At 36.4% G+C, this 19,058-nt stretch overlaps 1 protein-coding gene across 12 annotated transcripts in view; it reads right to left on the minus strand.

Annotated features, from left to right (window-relative positions):
* Window positions 1-19,058, minus strand: part of UTRN (utrophin) — a 627,344-nt gene that overhangs the window by 98,985 nt on the left and 509,301 nt on the right. For all 12 annotated transcript variants that reach the window (XM_023729352.1, XM_023729345.1, XM_004368852.2 and 9 more), the window contains 4 exons: window positions 16,398-16,666; window positions 11,255-11,401; window positions 6,443-6,521; window positions 3,242-3,302 (listed from right to left, as the gene is read on the minus strand). In XM_023729352.1, coding sequence (XP_023585120.1) covers window positions 3,242-3,302; window positions 6,443-6,521; window positions 11,255-11,401; window positions 16,398-16,666 — 556 coding nt within the window. The remainder of the gene's footprint in view (window positions 1-3,241; window positions 3,303-6,442; window positions 6,522-11,254; window positions 11,402-16,397; window positions 16,667-19,058) is intronic.

Below are 19,058 nucleotides of genomic sequence, written 5' to 3' on the forward strand. Positions count from 1 at the left end.
ACTCACAGGGACCCCACTGGACACAGTAAAAGTGTCCAATAGGGCTTCCAAGGAGCAGCTGGTGGATTCAAACTGCCGACCTTTTGGTTAGCAGTCAAGTGCTTTAACCACTATGCCACCAGGGCTCCTGCTGATACATAGTAGGTATATAATAAATGGTACTCAGTTTATAGTATAAAAAGGAGGATATTTGCTCATATTTTCCTCACCTATTCTTCTCCTTCCTAGCATGCCAGATAAACTAGCTTTTGCTCCACCAGTCTGCACCATGAACATGCATAGTCTGAGCAAGAATACAATCCTGTCAGACCCTTCCTAAATAATAAAAATGTGAAATTCTGACTCAGACAACGTAAGAAATTCCTAACCAAGACATACAAAAATCACTTCAATAGTAGAGCTAAAAATTAAAGATGGATTTAAAATATCCAAATCAAGTATATAACCACTGCATAAACATAATCATACAACAGGGTTAACAGTTCATTAATTTTTAAAAATCTGCTTTACTGGACCCAGTTAAACATTTGCATTTTAAAAAATCAGATGATACAGGACTTTATTTCAATTCAGTAAATTAAAATTAAATTTAATTAATTTGCATAAATTATGTATATGCAGCACATATACTAGTTTTCTCTTGGTGTTGTAACAAATAACCACAAATTTAGCGCCTTAGAGCAACACAATTTTTTTTCTTAGAGTTCTTAAGGTTAATAGTCTTCCTGGGCTAAAATGAAGGTGATAGCATAGTAATGTTCCTTTCTGGAAAATCAAAAAACCAAACCTGTTGCCATCAAGTCAACTCCGACTCATAGTGACCCTACAGGACAGAGTAGAACTGCCCCATAGGGTTTCCAAGGAGCGGCTGGTGATTTTAACTGCAGCTCTTTTGGTTAGCAGCCGAGCTCTTAATCACTGTGACACCAGAGCTCGTCATTTCTGCCAGCGAGGCTATAGGAAATAATCCATTCTCTTGTCCTTTCCAGCTTCTAAGCTGCCTGCATTCCTTGGATCATAGTCCTTTTCTCCATCTTCAAAGCCAATAGGCAGCATCTTCTAATCTCTCTCTGACTCAGACTCCTCTTCAGCCTCCCTCTTCCACTTTTATGGACCCTTAGAATTACATTTAGCCCACCTGGATAATCCAGGCTAATCTCCCTAATTTGAGGTCAACTGATAAACAAACTTAATTCCATCTGCAACCTTAATTCCCTGTTGCCAGGTTAACAAAATATATTCACCAGTTTGGGGATTAGGATGTAGACATTTTTGGTAGGTCATTATTCTGCCTACCACAGTACACCAGATGTATACTAAACCTATAATCTTCAATTCAAATCAATATTCATTTACCCAGCAAATTACAGTTCCCTAATAATATGGTGATTGTTGCTGTTGTGTGCAATTGAGTCAATTCAGACTCATAGTGACCCTATATGACATAGTAGAACTGCCCCACAGGGTTTCCTAGGCTGCAATCTTTATGGGAGCAGATCCTCAGGTCTTTTCGCACTGGGTGTGAGCCACCTGGTGCGTCTGAATCTCTGGTCAACCTTTTGGTTAGCAGCCGAGCACTTAACCATTGCACCACTAAGGTGCCTTCTAATATTATTATTGTTATATTGTGGAATAAAAATGCAAAAACTTTTTTTTTAATGTTTTAAATTTGGATCAGATTCATATCTTCTTTTAATAAAGGCATGGCTTTTTACCCTGTCCCTGACTTCTTTCCATTCTCACTGCCATAAATTTGACATCTTTCCACTGCTTTGCTGCTTTGTCCTTACGTTCATCACAATACAGTACATGGTAGACTGTACACTGATTGAAGTTTTAAATCCCCTTAAGTGAATGCAACATATACTGCTTATAATATTTGTTATATATTATGGCAAAAATTTTTATGCTTTTATCCTGAGGATACATCTCAGACTACAATAAAAACTTGATAAGAAAATACTATTCCATAAACATTAACTTCACACACACATTTTTCAGGAAGAGAGGTATTGGACAAGTAGATTATTAGCACTGGCATGGAATCTGGAGAGTTGGCCTCCAACTCATGGTGACTACGCACAATGTAACGAAACACTGTCCACTCCTGCACCATCCCCAGGGATCAGCTGTAGATCAGATCATCATGATCCATAGGGTTTTCATTAATTGATTTTCTGCAGTAGATAGTCAGGCCTTTCCTCCTAGCCAGTCTTAGCCTGGAAGCTTTGCTGAAACCTGCTCAGCATCATAGCAACATGCAAGCACTCCCTGACAAACGGGTGGTGGCTGTGCATAAGGCACAATAGCCAGGTTTAGAACCTGGATCTTCTGCATAGAAAGCAAGAATTCCACCACTGAACACCTATCACCTCTGCTTAAGAACGACATAAAGGAAACTCGGCCCAGAGACCTTCACCTCACGTGCCTGAGGTCACACAGCTAATCCATACACAGCGCTGTCTCCTGATAAGTGAGCTGTCTTCTCACAATTATAACAATGCTCACCTTACACATAAAATAGAGTCAACTGTGACTCTCATCACTTTATCACTTTGTAAATCAATAGCTTAACTGACTTGTACTTCAAGGAACTGTAGAAATTATATTTGATCATTCTGTCCTTTGATAATACCTAAACTAAGCCCAGGACACAATCCTACTCAGACCTTGTGTAAATTTTACAAAATTTATAAAATGTCACATAATAAAAAGAAACTTAGTATGTAAAAAGAAGAAATTATCTAAAATTGACAGCAAAAAAGAAGAATGAGGAGCCTAAACTAATGTTATAGACAATTTCCATAAATCAAAGAAAAACTTGAAAATAGTTAGCTTTTTCATGACGAAAATGTTTATTAAATATAGTGTTGACTTTTGGTGGGTTAAGATGAGAAGAATACAAGCAATTTTTAAATAAATTTTCTGGGAGAAATAAAAACGTTTTAGAATCAGTATAGTTTGAGAAACATCAAGAGTATTTAGCAATTGTCATTTTCCCCAAGTATTTCAATCTCTGCTTTAAAAACATCATCTGAACATATCTATACTTCTAATATAATAAACTACAAATATCACCCTGATTTTTAAGTTAATTTCTTTCAAATATTAAATATACATACATAGTTTCCTTCGGATAATGACTGAATTCAATTTTTTAAAGTTACGGGGGGGCACTTTTTGATTTATCAATATTACTTTATTTTCATGGCATTATAAAGGCGAATTAAAATCAACTTACTTGATGTAATAGGGCACTTTATTATGTGAAATGGATCTTTGCCACGGCAGCTGGACTGAAGCTGAGGAGACAAAGGGAGGTTATTGGAAACACTGCTAACCAAAAAGCCTTCTACCTTAATGCAAAACAACTGGACAAGTTTTATAGCAAATTCAGTGAGAACTGTTCTGGTTTGTTAGCTGGATTCCCATAATTATGAAATCAGCTAGGCCAAACAAAGGATGGCTTTAAAGATTCATTTGAAAAGAGGAAAGAAACAATACAGATTCAATTTCTAATGTTAATTCTAACTAACTGAACACTTTCACAAAAATATTTTTAAAAAATCAGGTTTTATTTTTTAAAACCATCACAATTTAAAACTTAAAATCCAGTCCTATCTGGAAACTGCACTCTGTGTCTATTTTTTGATAAAGCTAAAACCAAAATTAATTTTGCCTAGTATATCCAGATTAAAACTTAGATTTCTCAAGATTGAGGTTTCCAAATTAATAATAGCATTCTTCATTTTGCATCATATTCACATGACTAGCTATTCAGAAGCAATAGCATTTAAACAAACTCAACGACATGAAATAAAAAGGGATAATAAAAATTAAAATAGGCAAAGGGTTGTAAAGAACTGAGGCAATTACCTAGACAGAGGAATCCTAAATACTTATTTTCATCTGAAATGTATGGAAAGTAGAATTTCCTAATTTTAAACTAGATTATTACCTTGATTGAAATTTTGTTATCTCAATGGTTACTGAGGTACTTAACTCTTTTTTATAACTGCAGTTATTCCTTATTTATAAAAATATATTATTCCTACATTAAACCAGTGATTTTCAGCCTCATTTAAGAAGAGTGTTACATATGAATCTACAGCTATTAAAGAATTTTATAAATAAACAAGCGAATTTAAATTAAAGTTTTGCAAACATTTTTATACCCTCAAAGAACCAGTTGTCACTGATTTTTCTGAATTTCATGCCATCATACTAATATAAAAATACAGCATTCTCAACTTTGCAAAAACATATTCATGTAAATCTTTCGATAAGGAAGCCAGCAAGAGACACACTAAAGTTCCATTTGATAGATGAGGAACTCAATACACAGAGGTGAAATAGCTTGCCCAAAGACCAATAGCCAGTCAATAAATGGCTGAGCTGGGACGTGATCTCAGGATTTCTGACCGCTAGTTCAACAATTTTTCTACTCAACAAAAAAGCGAGCACTCCTTTCTTCAACTATGTCCATGTAGAGTATAAAAAAGGGGTGGAAATGAGAAACTAGGTATATTAAATTTCTCATTAGAGCCAACCTCACTGCACCGTTGGCACCTGGCTGGTAGGTCAGTTCTTATTTTGTGCCGAACTAAACAGTCTCCTTTTATAACCATGGCTAAACTCCAAGCAATAACACATCTACAGATTCTAAGCACCAAGGGATCACAATTATTAAATTTATTAATTGGGATTTTGTTTGCACTTCTCTGTTCATTTTAATAATGGTTTTGATTTGAATAACCTTAACCTCCTTGGACTGCCAGTCTAGACAATAAAAGGCACTGTGCTTGAGTTTCACAAAGTGTGCATGAATTGCACAATATTTCATTTCCTAAAGAATATGAATTTGTTTTCTACTATTAGAGGAAAGTGTAGTGTCTCCTCAGTACTAACAGATGACTGATCCTTATAACAGAACTGTAAATAGGATCTAAACAATTTTTTTTTAATTCCTCTTTAATTTAGTCTTAGTGGATAGCTTCATATTCCTTAAAATTTATAAGAAATTGAGAATAATTAATACCTAGTGAGTATACTGGAGACCAATATACTTTGTCAACATTGGTGACATCCAAAGTTTAAAAATGCATCCTAACACTTGCGTTGACAGTATATTCCAGGAAAGACTATACATCACCAAAGATAAGCTATCTAAGGGCTCAGGTTTATAAAACAGAAAAACTATGTGTGCGCACATGTGCATGGGTGATTTCATGCATGTGCGTGTATGAGAGACAGAGGGAGAGAAATGGAGATGGAGGGAAGGGTGGGTGTAGGGCAGGAAGGAAAGGTAGGGCAGGAAATGACTAATTTGGATCCTTGAAATTGTGAAAGTTAAGGAAAGTCTGAACTTTAATTGAGGTAAAGCAGACTATCAACAGTGATGAAAAGATTAAGAGAAAATACAAATGTAAGCAATTTAATTGAAAGACAAGGTATGACTTCCGTTTTCTCTATGGTTATAGACACAAAGAAATTACCATAATTGGGAAATGAGCTTTGCCCTAAGTTTTAAACCTTACTTAAATTGCTTTAAATTAGGTTAAACGAATTACTTTCTTACATATGTCTGCCAGAGGAGGAAATGAATGCAATCAACATTTACTGAAACCATTTGTGCCAAGAATTGTGCTAGGTGCCTTGTATAACTCGGTAGATTTTCTTATTTCATTCTCAAGGCAATCATAGGAAGTAAGCATTATTATGGCATTTTAAGATGAAATTAACTTTCAGAGATCCACAGGTCTGTTCAGAGGTAGAATTTATATTTAAACAGAACCTGGGTAATGTAAATTTCACATTCTTAAGTATCTTCAGCAGTGAACAATAAAGTAGGACCTCAAATTATTTCCACAAGATCTCATGAACAGCCCATAAAATTTAAAAATTCCAGTTGGAGAATATTACATAAAAATCTACGTGTGGTTTGCCTAAATGTTTATTACTTAACAAGAAGAAAACCCACATCTGATTGCACTAAACCTAATGAACCCAAATCTTCTCATTTAAAGATCTCTGGAGGGGGGACTAGTTTTTACTTTTAAAACTGCAGGTGCACTTTTCAAGGAGAAAAGCAAATTTTAAAATTTAAAATATAAAAAGGATTTTTTACTGTGAAGAATTTCATAAGCTCTGCATGTGACAGAGTAATGACATGATACTATTAGCTATCATAACAAAAGTTTCAGTGAAAAACCATAACTGACAATGAATTAACCTTTCTCCACACTGAAGATTTACCAGTTGTGCTCATATGACGAAAAATAACCAATAAACAATACTGTCATTAATGTGAATGCCCCTCTTATACATTTTATTTAATATAAATAAATATGTTGATAGGGAAGAATATGGCCTCTTGAATGAAAGTGAAAGAATATGCTAACTTGTTCAGTTAGTGAGATCAGGCAAGTTTATTACCACTTACTAGACAGAAAATGCTGAGAGGACGGTCCAAAATCTCGATGGGCTTCCTGAAGCTGTTTAAGGCGATCATCCACAGCCACCTGAATACATATACACACACAAGACAGATGGAATAAATTCTTTTCAAAACAATGACTTTGATAAGATCCTTGATTGAAGTATTATAATAAGTAATGCCATTGCTCAAGGTATGATTGCTTCTACAGACTCCTTTTCTATCTCTGATATCAAAGTAATGGGATGAAAATAGACTCCTTCTGGCATCTAGTAACAGCAAAATACTAAGTACTCTTCTAAGCAATTAATATGAATTAACTCTTTTAATCCACACAAAAACCCTATGAGGTAAGTATCATTATTATCACCATTTTAGAGGGAAAGAAATTGAGACATAAAGATGTGTCCAAGACCATGTAGATAGGGAGTGGCAGTACTAGTAACTGCACCCAGGTCACCTGGTACCCTACCTAGTTTTCAGAAGTGGACGTGGAACGAGGGATATCATTGTTGATGTCAGACGGATCTCGGTTGAAAGCAGAGAATATCAGAAAGAAGTTTACCTGTGTTTTACTGACTATGCAAAGGCATTAGACTGTTTGGGTCATAACAAATTATGGATAACATTGTGAAGAACGGAAATTCCAGAACACTTAATTGTGCTCATAAAGAACCTGTACACAGACTAAGAGGCAGTCGTTCAAAAAGAACAAGGATACTGTGTGGTTTCAACTCAGGAAATGTATGCATCTGGGTTGTATACTTTCACCATAGTTATTCAGTCTGTATGCTAAGCAAATAATCTGAGAAGCTGGACTATATGAAGAAGAATGGGGCATCAGGATTGGTGGAAGACTCATTAACAACCTGTTATGAAAATGACACACCCTTGCTTGCTGAAAATGAAGAGGACTTGAAACACTTACTGATGAAGATCAAAGACTACAGCCTTCGGTATGGATTACACCTCAACATAAAGAAAACAAAAATTCTCATAACTGGACCAATAAACAACACCATGATAAATGGAGAAAATATTGAAGTTGTTAAGGATTTCATTTTACTTGGATCCACAATTAACACCCATGGAAGCAGCAGTCAAGAAATCAAATGATGTACTGCCTTGAGCAAATCTGCTGCAAAAGACCTCTTTAAAGTGTTAAGAACCAAAAGATGTCATTTTGAGGACTAAGGTATGCCTGACCCAAGCTGTGGTATTTTCAATCCTCTCATATGCATGTGAAAGCTGGACAATGAATGAGGAAGACTGAAGAAGAATTAATGCCTTTGAATTGTGGTGCTGGCAAAGAATACTGAATATACCATGGACTACCAGAAGAACAAACAAATCTATCTTGGAGGAAGTACAACCAGAGTGCTTTGGAAGCGAGGATGGAAAGACTTTAAGTACTTTGGACGTGTTATCAGGAAGAACCATTCCCTGGAGAAGGACATCATGCTTGGTAAAGTATAGGGTTAGTAAAAAAAAAAGAAGACCCTTGATGAGACAGACTGACACAGCGTCTGCAACAGTGGGCTCAAGCATAATGATTGTGAGAATGGCACGGGACCAGACAGGGTTTCATTCTGTTGTACATAGGGTCACTATGAGGCAGAACCAACTCGATATCACCTAATGACAACACCTGGTACCAGACTTTATGCCCTGACTGCTACTCTACATGGCCTCTAAAGCATCTAAAGTCAAAGTGCAGCTGCAGCATCAGTCACTACTCATCTGCTTTTTGTAAGAAATGTGGTGAAAAGTGCTACAGGTAGCAAAATGGAAAATAAGTCTAAAACACTCCAGGGGAAAAACTGAAAGATGATAGGTAGGTAGGTAGATGATAGATAGACAGATAGACAGATAGACAGACAAATAGATAATAGGTAGATAGATGATTGATAGGTGATACATAGATGAATGATAGGTAGGTAGGTATGTAGGTAGGTAAGGAGAGACAGAGATGATAGGCAGGTAGGTAGGTAGATAGGCAGGCAAATAGATTAGATAGATAGACAGACAGATAGACAGACAGACAGATAGATGCTATTGTTGTTGTTTTTAGGTGCCACTGAGTTGGTTCTGACTCATGGCGACCCTACGTACAACAGAACAACACACTGTCCGGTCTTGCGCCATCCTCACAATCGTTGTTATCCTTGAGCCAATTGTTGCAGCCACTGTGTTAATCCATCTCATTGAGGGTCTTCCTCTTTTTTGCTGACCTTCTACTTTACCAAGCATGATGTCCTTCTCCAGGGACTGGTCCTTCCTGATAACATGTCCAAAGTATGAGAGACGTAGGCTCGCCATCTTTGTTTCTAAGGAGCATTCTGGCTGTATTTCTTCCAAGACAGATTTGTTCCTTCTTCTGGCAGTCCATGATATATTCAATATTCTTTGCCAACACCACAATTCTAAGGTATCAGTTCTGCGGTCTTCCTTATTCATTTTCCAGCTTTTGCATGCATATGAGGCGACTGAAAATACCATGGCTTGGGTCAGGCACACTTCAGTCTTAAGTGACATCTTTGCTTTTCAATACTTTAAAGAGGTCTTTTGCAGCAGATTTGTCCAATGCAATGCATCGTTTGATTTCTTGACTGCTGCTTCCATGGGTGTTGATTATGGATCCAAGTAAAATGAAATTCTTCATAAATAGGCTCTACGTCTGTTTATATACACTCTACAGTTAGGCTGCCTATGTTATAAAAATGCAAAGCGTGCTATACTGAAAAACCAGTGCAAATCAATAACAACTGCACACAGTTTACTGGCATGTTTCCCTCCCCCACTCCCCGTCTTTGTCTATATAGTATTAATCAGCTGTTCCACTTAGACTGTCAAGCTGATTTTCAGCGGCCTTTAAATGATACATGTGTATCTCTAGCTCACTGGGCAGTTGAGCCATTTATACTGCATTACCACGTACTTTGTTTCTTAAGGCCATAAAGCACCGAAATGCCACACTTTACATTCAGAAGGAGTAAAGAAGATGCTACTTCTAACACTTAACATTGCCTCCCAGCGTAGGTTTTCCCATTTTATTCAACCAGCAACTAACATCTAAGCTCTAGGGTTTACCAGCATCAGAGATAAGGATGACAGAATACATATTCACTTTCAAGTATAACTGTATTCCCTAACTTCTAATCTTCAGAGATGGTGATAACAGAAGCAGAATGGGAAAAGAATCAAGATGGACTGTAGAAATACCTGCATGAAGATAATGAATTACAGAAATGGAGCAGGAGAATGAAAAAGAATACAGGTCAAACCCTTCTCTGTTCCACTCACTGGAAAATCACATATGAACTGAGCAGATTCTGCCCTCCTAATTCCAGATCTTAAACAGTCCTTTCAAAGACAGTAAAAGACTCTCAAATGCTATACACTCATTTCTCCCTTCTTTAATTTCATTATGAAAATATAAACCATCGGATGTGTCAATGTTTACATTAATTCAGGAAACCTATGATAGTATATTATACCTTTAAAATAAAATGCTTTTATATATTTCATAAAAATTTCATATTTATCTTATTAAAATACTACATTTTAGCACAAGATAGAGAAATTAGTAAGACTTACTGTTTTCAATCTTCCACACAAGTTATCCTGCTAATTTTCAGAAAAAAAAAAAAAGATTATGATGAGGCCTGGGAAGTAGCCTTTGAATGTGGCAAAGCTCCACAAAGATTGAGCAGAAAGCTCTTGTTTGGTGGCCTGCAAATGCTGATACCTAGCAATGTTCCAAAGGGTGGCTTATGTTTTGGCTGTTTTAAATCCAAGATAAGCAAGTAGGGTCTAGAGTCATTGAAACAACTGAATTAGAGCAGTTAAGATCTAAGAAATCTTTGATGACTAAAGTGCGCCTGACTCAAGCCATGGTCCTTTCAATCGCCTGCTTCATGTGCATGCAATAGCTGGACAATGAAAAAGGAAGACAGAAGAAGAATTGATGCATTCAAACTATGGTGTTGGTGAAGAATACTGAATATATCCTGGAATTCCAGAAGAATGAACAAATGAGTCTTAGAAGAAATACAACCAGAATGCTCCTTAGAAGCGAGGATGGTGAGACTTTGGCTCACTTACTTTGGACACATCATCAGGAAAGACCAGTTGCTAGGAAAGGACATCATGGTTGGTAAAGTAGAGGGTCAGCAAAAATGAGGGAGACCCTCTATGAGATGGACTGACACAATAGCCACAACAATGGACTCAAGCATCCCAATGATCATGAAAATGGCACAGGACCGAGCAATGTTTCGTTCTGTGAGACATAAGGTTGCCGTGAGTCTAAGCCGATTCAAAGACAACTAACAACAACGATAAGATTTAAGAGCTAAAGATAAACAGCACAAAAGCATAAATGTACTATCTGGAAAGAAATGACCAAGCTACCTAAGCAGCAACCAGTTGGAAGAAGGAGAATGGAGATTTTCTTGCTTTTTCTTCAACAGAAAAAATACATTAAAGTAAGAAAAATGACTCCTGTATGAGCCATTATGTAAAAAGTGTTTCTGTAACTACCGTTTCGATTATTGTGATTTATTTGAATTTTTGTAATTTTCTATAAATACTGTATAACACATCAAAAATATTACATTAAAATCTGTTAATAAATAAATGTGCCCTTTGAGCTAAAGATACTGAAAGTTCAATACCTAATGTTGTCACATGCAAAATTCATTATTAAATACAATCAATAACGAAAGAGAAAAATGATGGTGTGTGGTGGAATACTGAGGTAGAGTTTAGAGACCAACCAAGGTGTAAATGTGCACTATGAAGGGGGTAAACTGATACCTGTAAAAGTTTCCATCGCATATTAAGGTCATCCAGCTGGCGAGACATCTTTAGAGATGGGTGCAGGTCAAGTGGAGACAGCTGACTGGACAAATCATTCACTGTCTTAACTTTTAAGTTGATTGGTGCAATTTCTTCTCTAAATGCCTGCAAAAAAAGGACAAAAATTATGTCAGTAGAATATAATGAAAGCTAGTCTTTCCATCAAAGAAAATGGCAAAGCCAGTTGAGAGTCCGTCAACTATGGTAGCCTACTCAACAACCAAAAAACTAGTTGTGGAGTTGATTCTGACTCATGGCAACCACATGTATGTGAGAGTACAACCATGCTCCAAAAGGGTTTTCAGTGGCTGCTATTCTGCAAGTAGATCACCAGGTCTTTCTTCTGAGGAGCTGGTAGATGGGTTTAGATCACCAAGTCTTTCTTCTGAGGAGCTGGTAGGTGGTTTTGAACCTCTAGTATTTTGGTTAATCTTTTGCACCACCCAGGGACTCTTACTCAGCAGCAGTGTGACTTAATTCAGGTCTTTAGTAACCCAGATTACCAGCCAAAGAGTCACCCTTTATAGCCTAGAGAATCAAAATAAGTACATGAAGAAAATAAATACAATGCACTCATTTAAATGATTAGGTATTTTTATAACTTCATTATATGCAATTAAGTCTGAAAATTTTTATATTATCCACTTTATTAATTTCTAGTCTTGACTCTATTTTTAATTTCCTTTTTTCATTCTAATATGTCTATCTTAATGTTTTCACCTGATGCAATAACTTGACATGTACATGTTTCCACTTAAAATTAAGTTAGAAAGTGACCAGTAAAATCAACTTTCATTAACCACAAAGCCTATGCCTATTATATATCCAAGAAGTAAGGTTTGCCCCTTTCAAAATCATTTATGATCAATGTCTGTGGTTAGGGGTGGGGCAGGAAGATCAGGTTCTATAAAAAAAAGAGGTAAATGAGGCTTAGAACTGACAAATGCCACCTCTGGACATAGAACAAAGAGATGGTTTGGGAGCGGGTGATGAGAGCGTATGTGATGAGAAAAGAAAAGAAATCAAAGAAACAAATACTTGAGCCTAGAACAGCTCTCTTCTCCCCCTTATATTCCATGTATAGGCTAAAAATCATCTTCATTATGGTTGATAAAATAATACTAAGAACATAGCTTTATTTTTAAAAAGAAAATTATTTTTAGGTAAATCAGAGAGTATCATGACTCAGTGTTTTAAAATTCTTAACATTCCCAGAAGCCACATTAAGAAGCTCAAGGCAGAGATGATCAATAAACCATTAGAGCAGTTCTGGTGCCTCAAGTCAGGGTGAGAGATATGGATGTTGGAGGCAGCGTGTATAAGTGACACTTGAAACAGCAAACATGGAAGGCAAAGCGCATAAGGTGAAGAATATCACCCGTATCCTTCGGACACCAACATTTCAAAAGCAGGTGGAAGAGGGGAAGCTGACAAAGACATCTGACCTACTGCAAGACTGCACGAGAAGGAATCTAGATTTGTGATAGTTTTTCTCCTTAGCTGTAGTGTTGGTCTTTCATTCCGGTCACCATGTGCAGGAGGGAGCCCTGGTGACGCAGTGGTTAAGTGCCTGGCTGCTAAACGAAAGGTCAGTGTTTTGAATTCACCAGTCGCTCTACGGGAGAAAGATGTAGCATCTGCTTCTGTAAAGATTAGCCCTGGAAACCCTATGAGGCAAATTTAATCTGTGCTATAGGATTGCTATGAGTTGGAATCAACTCGACAGCAACAGGTTTTGGTTTTCTAGGATGTGCATACTCAGACAGATACACATATACAGTTAAATATGAAAAGCAGCAGTATGAAAACAGAAGCTACAAAGGCCCAAGGAATCAATAATTAATATATAAGCATGAGACAGATAGAAGCAGGGTTAGGGTGAGAAGACAGAACTTTCAGTCTGGACTTGGCAGAGGCCTGGGTTCCTTCAAAATCAGATTGAAATGATTATGGAACTTAAATCTTTCAAGGTTTTTCCAGCTGTGGTTTTAATACTGTGCATTAATATTAATATTCTCTCCATGGGTACCTTGTAGTGCTTTAGAATTTTAATCAGCTTTTAAAATCAACATATTTGTTATTTTTTAGGTGTTAAAGATTAAAAATGAAATACTGGAAAATACTGAGATTTATATACTTTTAAATAATAACCAGTTTTATTTCAAAATGTGGCAAAATATTTTTCCTAATTAGATTGTAACTTCAGAACAGATTACAAAAATCTTGTAGAATAATAAAAGGATTTTAATTTTTCCTCTATCAACATAATTGGTCCCAGGTGAAAACATCAGAAGACTTTTGATAAACAAAGTCTTGGGATTTTGTTTGTTGCTTTTATAGTCAGGTGTTTTACGGCAATGAGGAATCTCTCACTGTGAGAAGAAAGTTTATCCCTTTTTTTTTTAAATTCTGAACTAAGAGGCTTGAAATAAATTAAGGTTTAAAATGGTTTCAGGACTGCTGTGTGTTCCAATACAAAGAACCAATATATCATCTTTTGGCTGTACTTTCCTATGAGAGAATAAGAGTCTATACAGCCTTCCTTACTATAAAAACAGAAACATCTGCCAGCATTACAAGTGCTGATTGGCAGCCTGTTGGCAGATGTGAATCCCAAACCCTCTCCTGCCAGAAGGTGTCTATTCTGCAAACAAGAATGACTAACGATAACTTTAGGGGAGCTAAAATTATCTGATTACCCCCAAAGATTTTGTTTTCTAGCTGCTCTGGTGTATTTACTAATATTTAGCAATAATCGGAACTTATTTTCACCTGCTTATAGCTTCAATTAAAAAAAAAAATTAGAGGTTCCTGGGTGGAGCCAATGGTTTGCGCCCAACTACTAACCTAAATGTTAGCGGTTCGAGCCCACTCAGCTGCACTGTGAAAGAAAGGCCTGTAGATCTGCTTCTGCAAAGATTACAGCTAAGAAAACCTATGGAGCAGTTCTACTCTGTAACACATGGGGTCACTACGAGTGGAAATCAACTCAATGGCAATGGGTTTGTCTTTTTTTTTTTTTTAAATGTATATCTTCAGTGGAATCTGAAGTATACATTAAAGCATAAGTAAAAGATCCTCAACTTTGGATCCATTTTATTTGGCTTAAAGAGACTTAGGCTATTATGTTCTTTTGTCCTAATAAGATCTTAAATATTTTAATCCACAGTTTATTCTTTCCTCTTAAAATATTAACTGTATTTTTCTGAGCTTTCTACTTAAGCAGAGATTTGAACAAAAGGATTTAGATGTAGAGATGGGTAATTCCTTTAATCAAATGGGATTAAAAACTCCCAAATTTAGGCCTTTAATAATCCCAGATACAACATATTTTATCCTCTATTATAAATTGATACTTTTAAATTAAATTCAAATGAGTAAATGCCTGCTCTAACTCAAAGCCATTTTGGAAGTCCAATACAACATATTTGTTATAGACCATTGACTTAACGATTTTCACTGTTTGAAAACCATTTTTTATAATACAAGAAGTGCACAACTTGTGAAGAAGTGGTGCTAAAAGACTTTGTTTTCAGTTGGTAATTTTAAACCCATATCCATCCATGGAAATGTTTTTTAGGATACTAGGGCTATAAGAAAAAGCCTACTTAATTCATAGTGTAGCTGGAAACTTAACTTTGGTATATTTACACTGAAGGATGGCAGAACCAATACTCTTTTAGTTACAGATTTAAACATAAAAATTTAATATTTAACTTTTAAAACTTTGAATTCAAAGAGTTGATCAAAGTTGTGTTTAACTACATTAGTATGAAAGAGGTCTTCGCAATGAAAGAGAAGAGCAAGAAAAAAGAATCACGGAAACTCCATCACTTACTAGCTGTGTGAGCTTGACAGTATGTTCAGTTTCATCACTTGTAAGGCATAATAATAGTACCTGTCTTTCTGGGTTGGTGTGAGTGAGGATTTAAAGAGACATTCACGTAAAGGGGCTGAGAACAGTTGTTGGCACATAGTAAGTCTTAATAAATGTTAGCTATTACTGTTATTTCTATGTCTATATGTACATACTTATTTATGTAATTTGCATATTTATTAAGTTACTTTCCCAGAACCTTTCTTCTTTTTCCTATTCAGCCACATGCATACAGAGCAAGAGTTATCCAATGTCTGTGCACAAAAGATACACAGCTTTCGTAACATACATGCAATGAAAAATCCCATTCATGATACATACTTTCAACCCAAACCTGATTTTTCACTGGATTGTTCCTTGATTTGATTCATGACTATTAAGTGTATAGTTTACTATTCTACCACAAACCCCACTGCATTCTAAATCTGTTATTTGTGTCTGCTCGCATCTACACTTTACTTTTTCTGGATATGTTCTAGAATATGGGTGCCAAGGGGGTCTAGACCATAAATCTAACATCCTTAACTTTGGGCAATTCATAACTATGAACAAGATTTTTGGCTAAACTAATCTTTCAAACTAATGGACTCAGCCAATGAGATAAAATTGTAGATGAGAAAACCAAAAAACCAAACTCGATGCCGTAGATTCTATTCCGACTCCCAGCGACCCTGTAGGACAGACTAGAACTGCCCCATGGGGTTTCCAAGGCGCCGCTGGTGGATTCGAACTGCTGACCTTTTGGTTAGCAGCTGAACTTGCTAGACAACACCACGTGGATGCAATTCTGCAACCAGCATGGGAAACACTAAGAAACAAACAATTTAGTTTCTTCAACAAATAACCTGCAAGGAAAACAGAAAGGAGAGGGGCGATCTGGAGATTAAGAGAGACTTTTAAAATATTTTAAAAAGAAGATAAAACTATAATCCAGATTCTTTAGTGATGCACAGTTGGGTGAATAAAATTATAAAGAAAAATGAAAGTAAATTATTGTAAAAGTCCCATTTGTGGTTATTTTGGGAGGTGGTTATCATGGTGAGGGGCATGTGAAAGTCTCTTCTGTGCCAGGAAAAGTTCTATCTCCTGACTTGGGTGGATGCTGCAAGGGTACTGGCTTTATAATAATCTCTTACAACAACTTATATATGTGGCTTTCAGTATTTGTGTTATATTTAACAATAAAACACTTGATGGAAATCCTTTATCAAAAGTGATGCTGACCATGGTTTTTTCAATGTGATCCTGCAGTGAATCGATGAGTAAGTCTCCCACGGGCTTCCAGCCGTTCCGTACTGCCTCCACCTCCTTCATGTCTGCATCCAGGTCGTCCATAGCACCTTGCAGATCTCGTAGCTTCTCCAACGCCTTGTCTACTTGCTTTTGCCAATTGCTAGTAACAGCATTTAGACTTTCCCACTTCTCTTTGACTTCAGAAGACTGTTTGCGCATGGCTTTGGCAATCTTTTGGGCTCTCTCCTCAGGGGTCAATTCTGTGATTAAAAAAAAAAGAGACAGAGACTAGTCTGTATGCCTTTGGAACTCTATACTCTTTATAGCCAAGTGGGGACACCACCAACTAAAGAGTTACTACCAGGATACATGGTGCAAGGTTACACTGGCCAGGGTAAGAAAAAAATCCTCACCACCAATTCCCTGCTACACCTAAATGGATACTCAGGAGGAAAAGAAACTAGCTGCTTAGATTACTAAGTGGCCTAGAGTTTTTGGTGAGTTTTTAATTTTAATATATTTGTAAACCCTGAAACGTATGTAACAAGATAACTTAAGAAACAGAACCATTTTTCTTTAACATTAGTTTAGTTATTAAAATCCAAAGACAGTTTTTCACTTCATTGTCCACTAGAGAAATGGGTATAATTACCCGAGAATAGCTATGAGTTATGAAGAAAAAACTCTTACAAAAGATTAATTTATCTTATTATCCTTTTTTTCTCCTAAAAATATAACTGAAGGCAAACAACATATCTTGGATACTTCCTCATGTCTGAATCTGTTTGGCAGTTCCTCTTGAATGGAGGGCATTTTCTACAGCCCCAGAAGTATAACATATCCACAAACATTTTGAGAGGATGATAGCAAGATTTCAAGGACTGTTCTAAAGGTGTAGTAGAGCAAGAGTGCTTCCGGTGCACCTGAAATAAAGTTAGACTTGCAAACAGAAAAGACAGGCATAAATCAAGGCCAAGTCACAGGATAAGAACAGGATGATAAGCGTCAGAAGGGAAGCAAAGGATGCAGATGGGAATCAAAGTTAAGTTCAAAGTGAAGAGTCAGAAACATATAGAGGGGCAGGTGGACAGACAAGGCCAGACGAGTGGGATAGACACAAAGCAGACACTCAAAACTGATCAGATAGATCCCCTGCACCGCCATACACTCCCAGGACCTCACTACCCTCTACACCTAAGTATGTTTCCTTTCCTATCTCACACGTTTCATGGTTTTCTTCTGCATGTCCACTGAAAACAGAGAAGCAAGTCAGAGACATACAACCAAGGTAAACCGTACATCAAGACAGAAACAGATATTTTGTGATAACACCCTATCTTTTGGTGTGAATCGCATTAGCTATTTCCACTTCACCGCAAAATGTTCCAAATTATTCCTTAAAAAATATGAACTGAAGCAAACTCTTCTACCATAACTTTCAGAACCAATGTAAATTTGTCTTCCAATATATTTTTATTTAATATTATTTAAAAGTCAAGCTAAAGGCGATAGAACACATATTTTTGCCTACCTAAATTTCCAGAAAATTCTAGACATAAATATTTAGGCTTGAAAGCAGCTTAACTACAGTAAACCTCGGAAAACCAAATAGACTAGGAAGAGTTCAACAACTACAGAACTCAGAGTTGCACTGTTTAAGCACTGTGAGGCTATAGAGAAACCTGAGTAATCCCTTGGCAACTGACTTGATTAAAGGAAGGGACAGCATCATGATTGGTAGACAGACCAAATACACCAGTAAATGATAAATAAGGAAAATAAATTAATTAGGCAACCAGCTTCAAGCAATGGCTAAACTGAGATACAGTCCAGTACAACAGTCAGGGAAGGGAGCCAAGGGGCCGGGAGAAAAGTCCCCAAACATTAAGGCTTTCAAGGCACCTGGCATGTCAGAATCCCAAGGTTCCTGCAAAAAAACTTTCCATGGAAAGGTATGACATTAGAAATGCAAAGCTTATTTAAATCCATATACCTTCAAGATATTTATAAAATGCTACTTGCTATCTGTCAGATTAAAAAAAAAAATCATTCTTAGTCTTGTGAGAGATGGGCTTGATAAATTTTTGATGCTGACACCAGCATTTGTTACTAAGTCACCTGGTTTTTTCAAACATATATTTTAAGCACTCATGTTTCACTGACTATTGTTTAAAAAAAAAAAAAAAAAGTACCAATTTCAGAATAGACAAGTTAATTATGATGATTTTCCTCAGATAAAGTAAAAACTCTTTTATGAGTCACACATTAAATAACCTGGCACAGAGACACACTGCTTTGTCCTGTGACAAGATACCATACGTTGGTTGTGACTTTTTGTTTGTCTTCACTTAATGTAAAATCTTTTGACTGAGCAGTCCTTTTGTAGTATTTATTATATCATCTCCACTTGCGCAGCTACTCAGAAGAAAGCTCTATGTTCAATTCACCATCTGTTTGCCAGAAAGGAAACATATTAACTAATCACAGAGTCAGAATCAAAATGCCTCCTATTGCAGCAACAATCTCGGTTTAATGCATATCTTCAGCCAAGAATAGAGGAAAGCACAAAATGACATTAAAACTTTCAAGAAGTCTGTGAAACGAAATAAGGAGCAATATGTGAAATATCAAGTTATGACAATTTGGGGTAAG

The sequence above is a fragment of the Trichechus manatus genome, unplaced genomic scaffold, assembly GCF_000243295.1.
Source record: "Trichechus manatus latirostris isolate Lorelei unplaced genomic scaffold, TriManLat1.0 scaffold00002, whole genome shotgun sequence".
Lineage (NCBI taxonomy): Eukaryota > Metazoa > Chordata > Mammalia > Sirenia > Trichechidae > Trichechus > Trichechus manatus.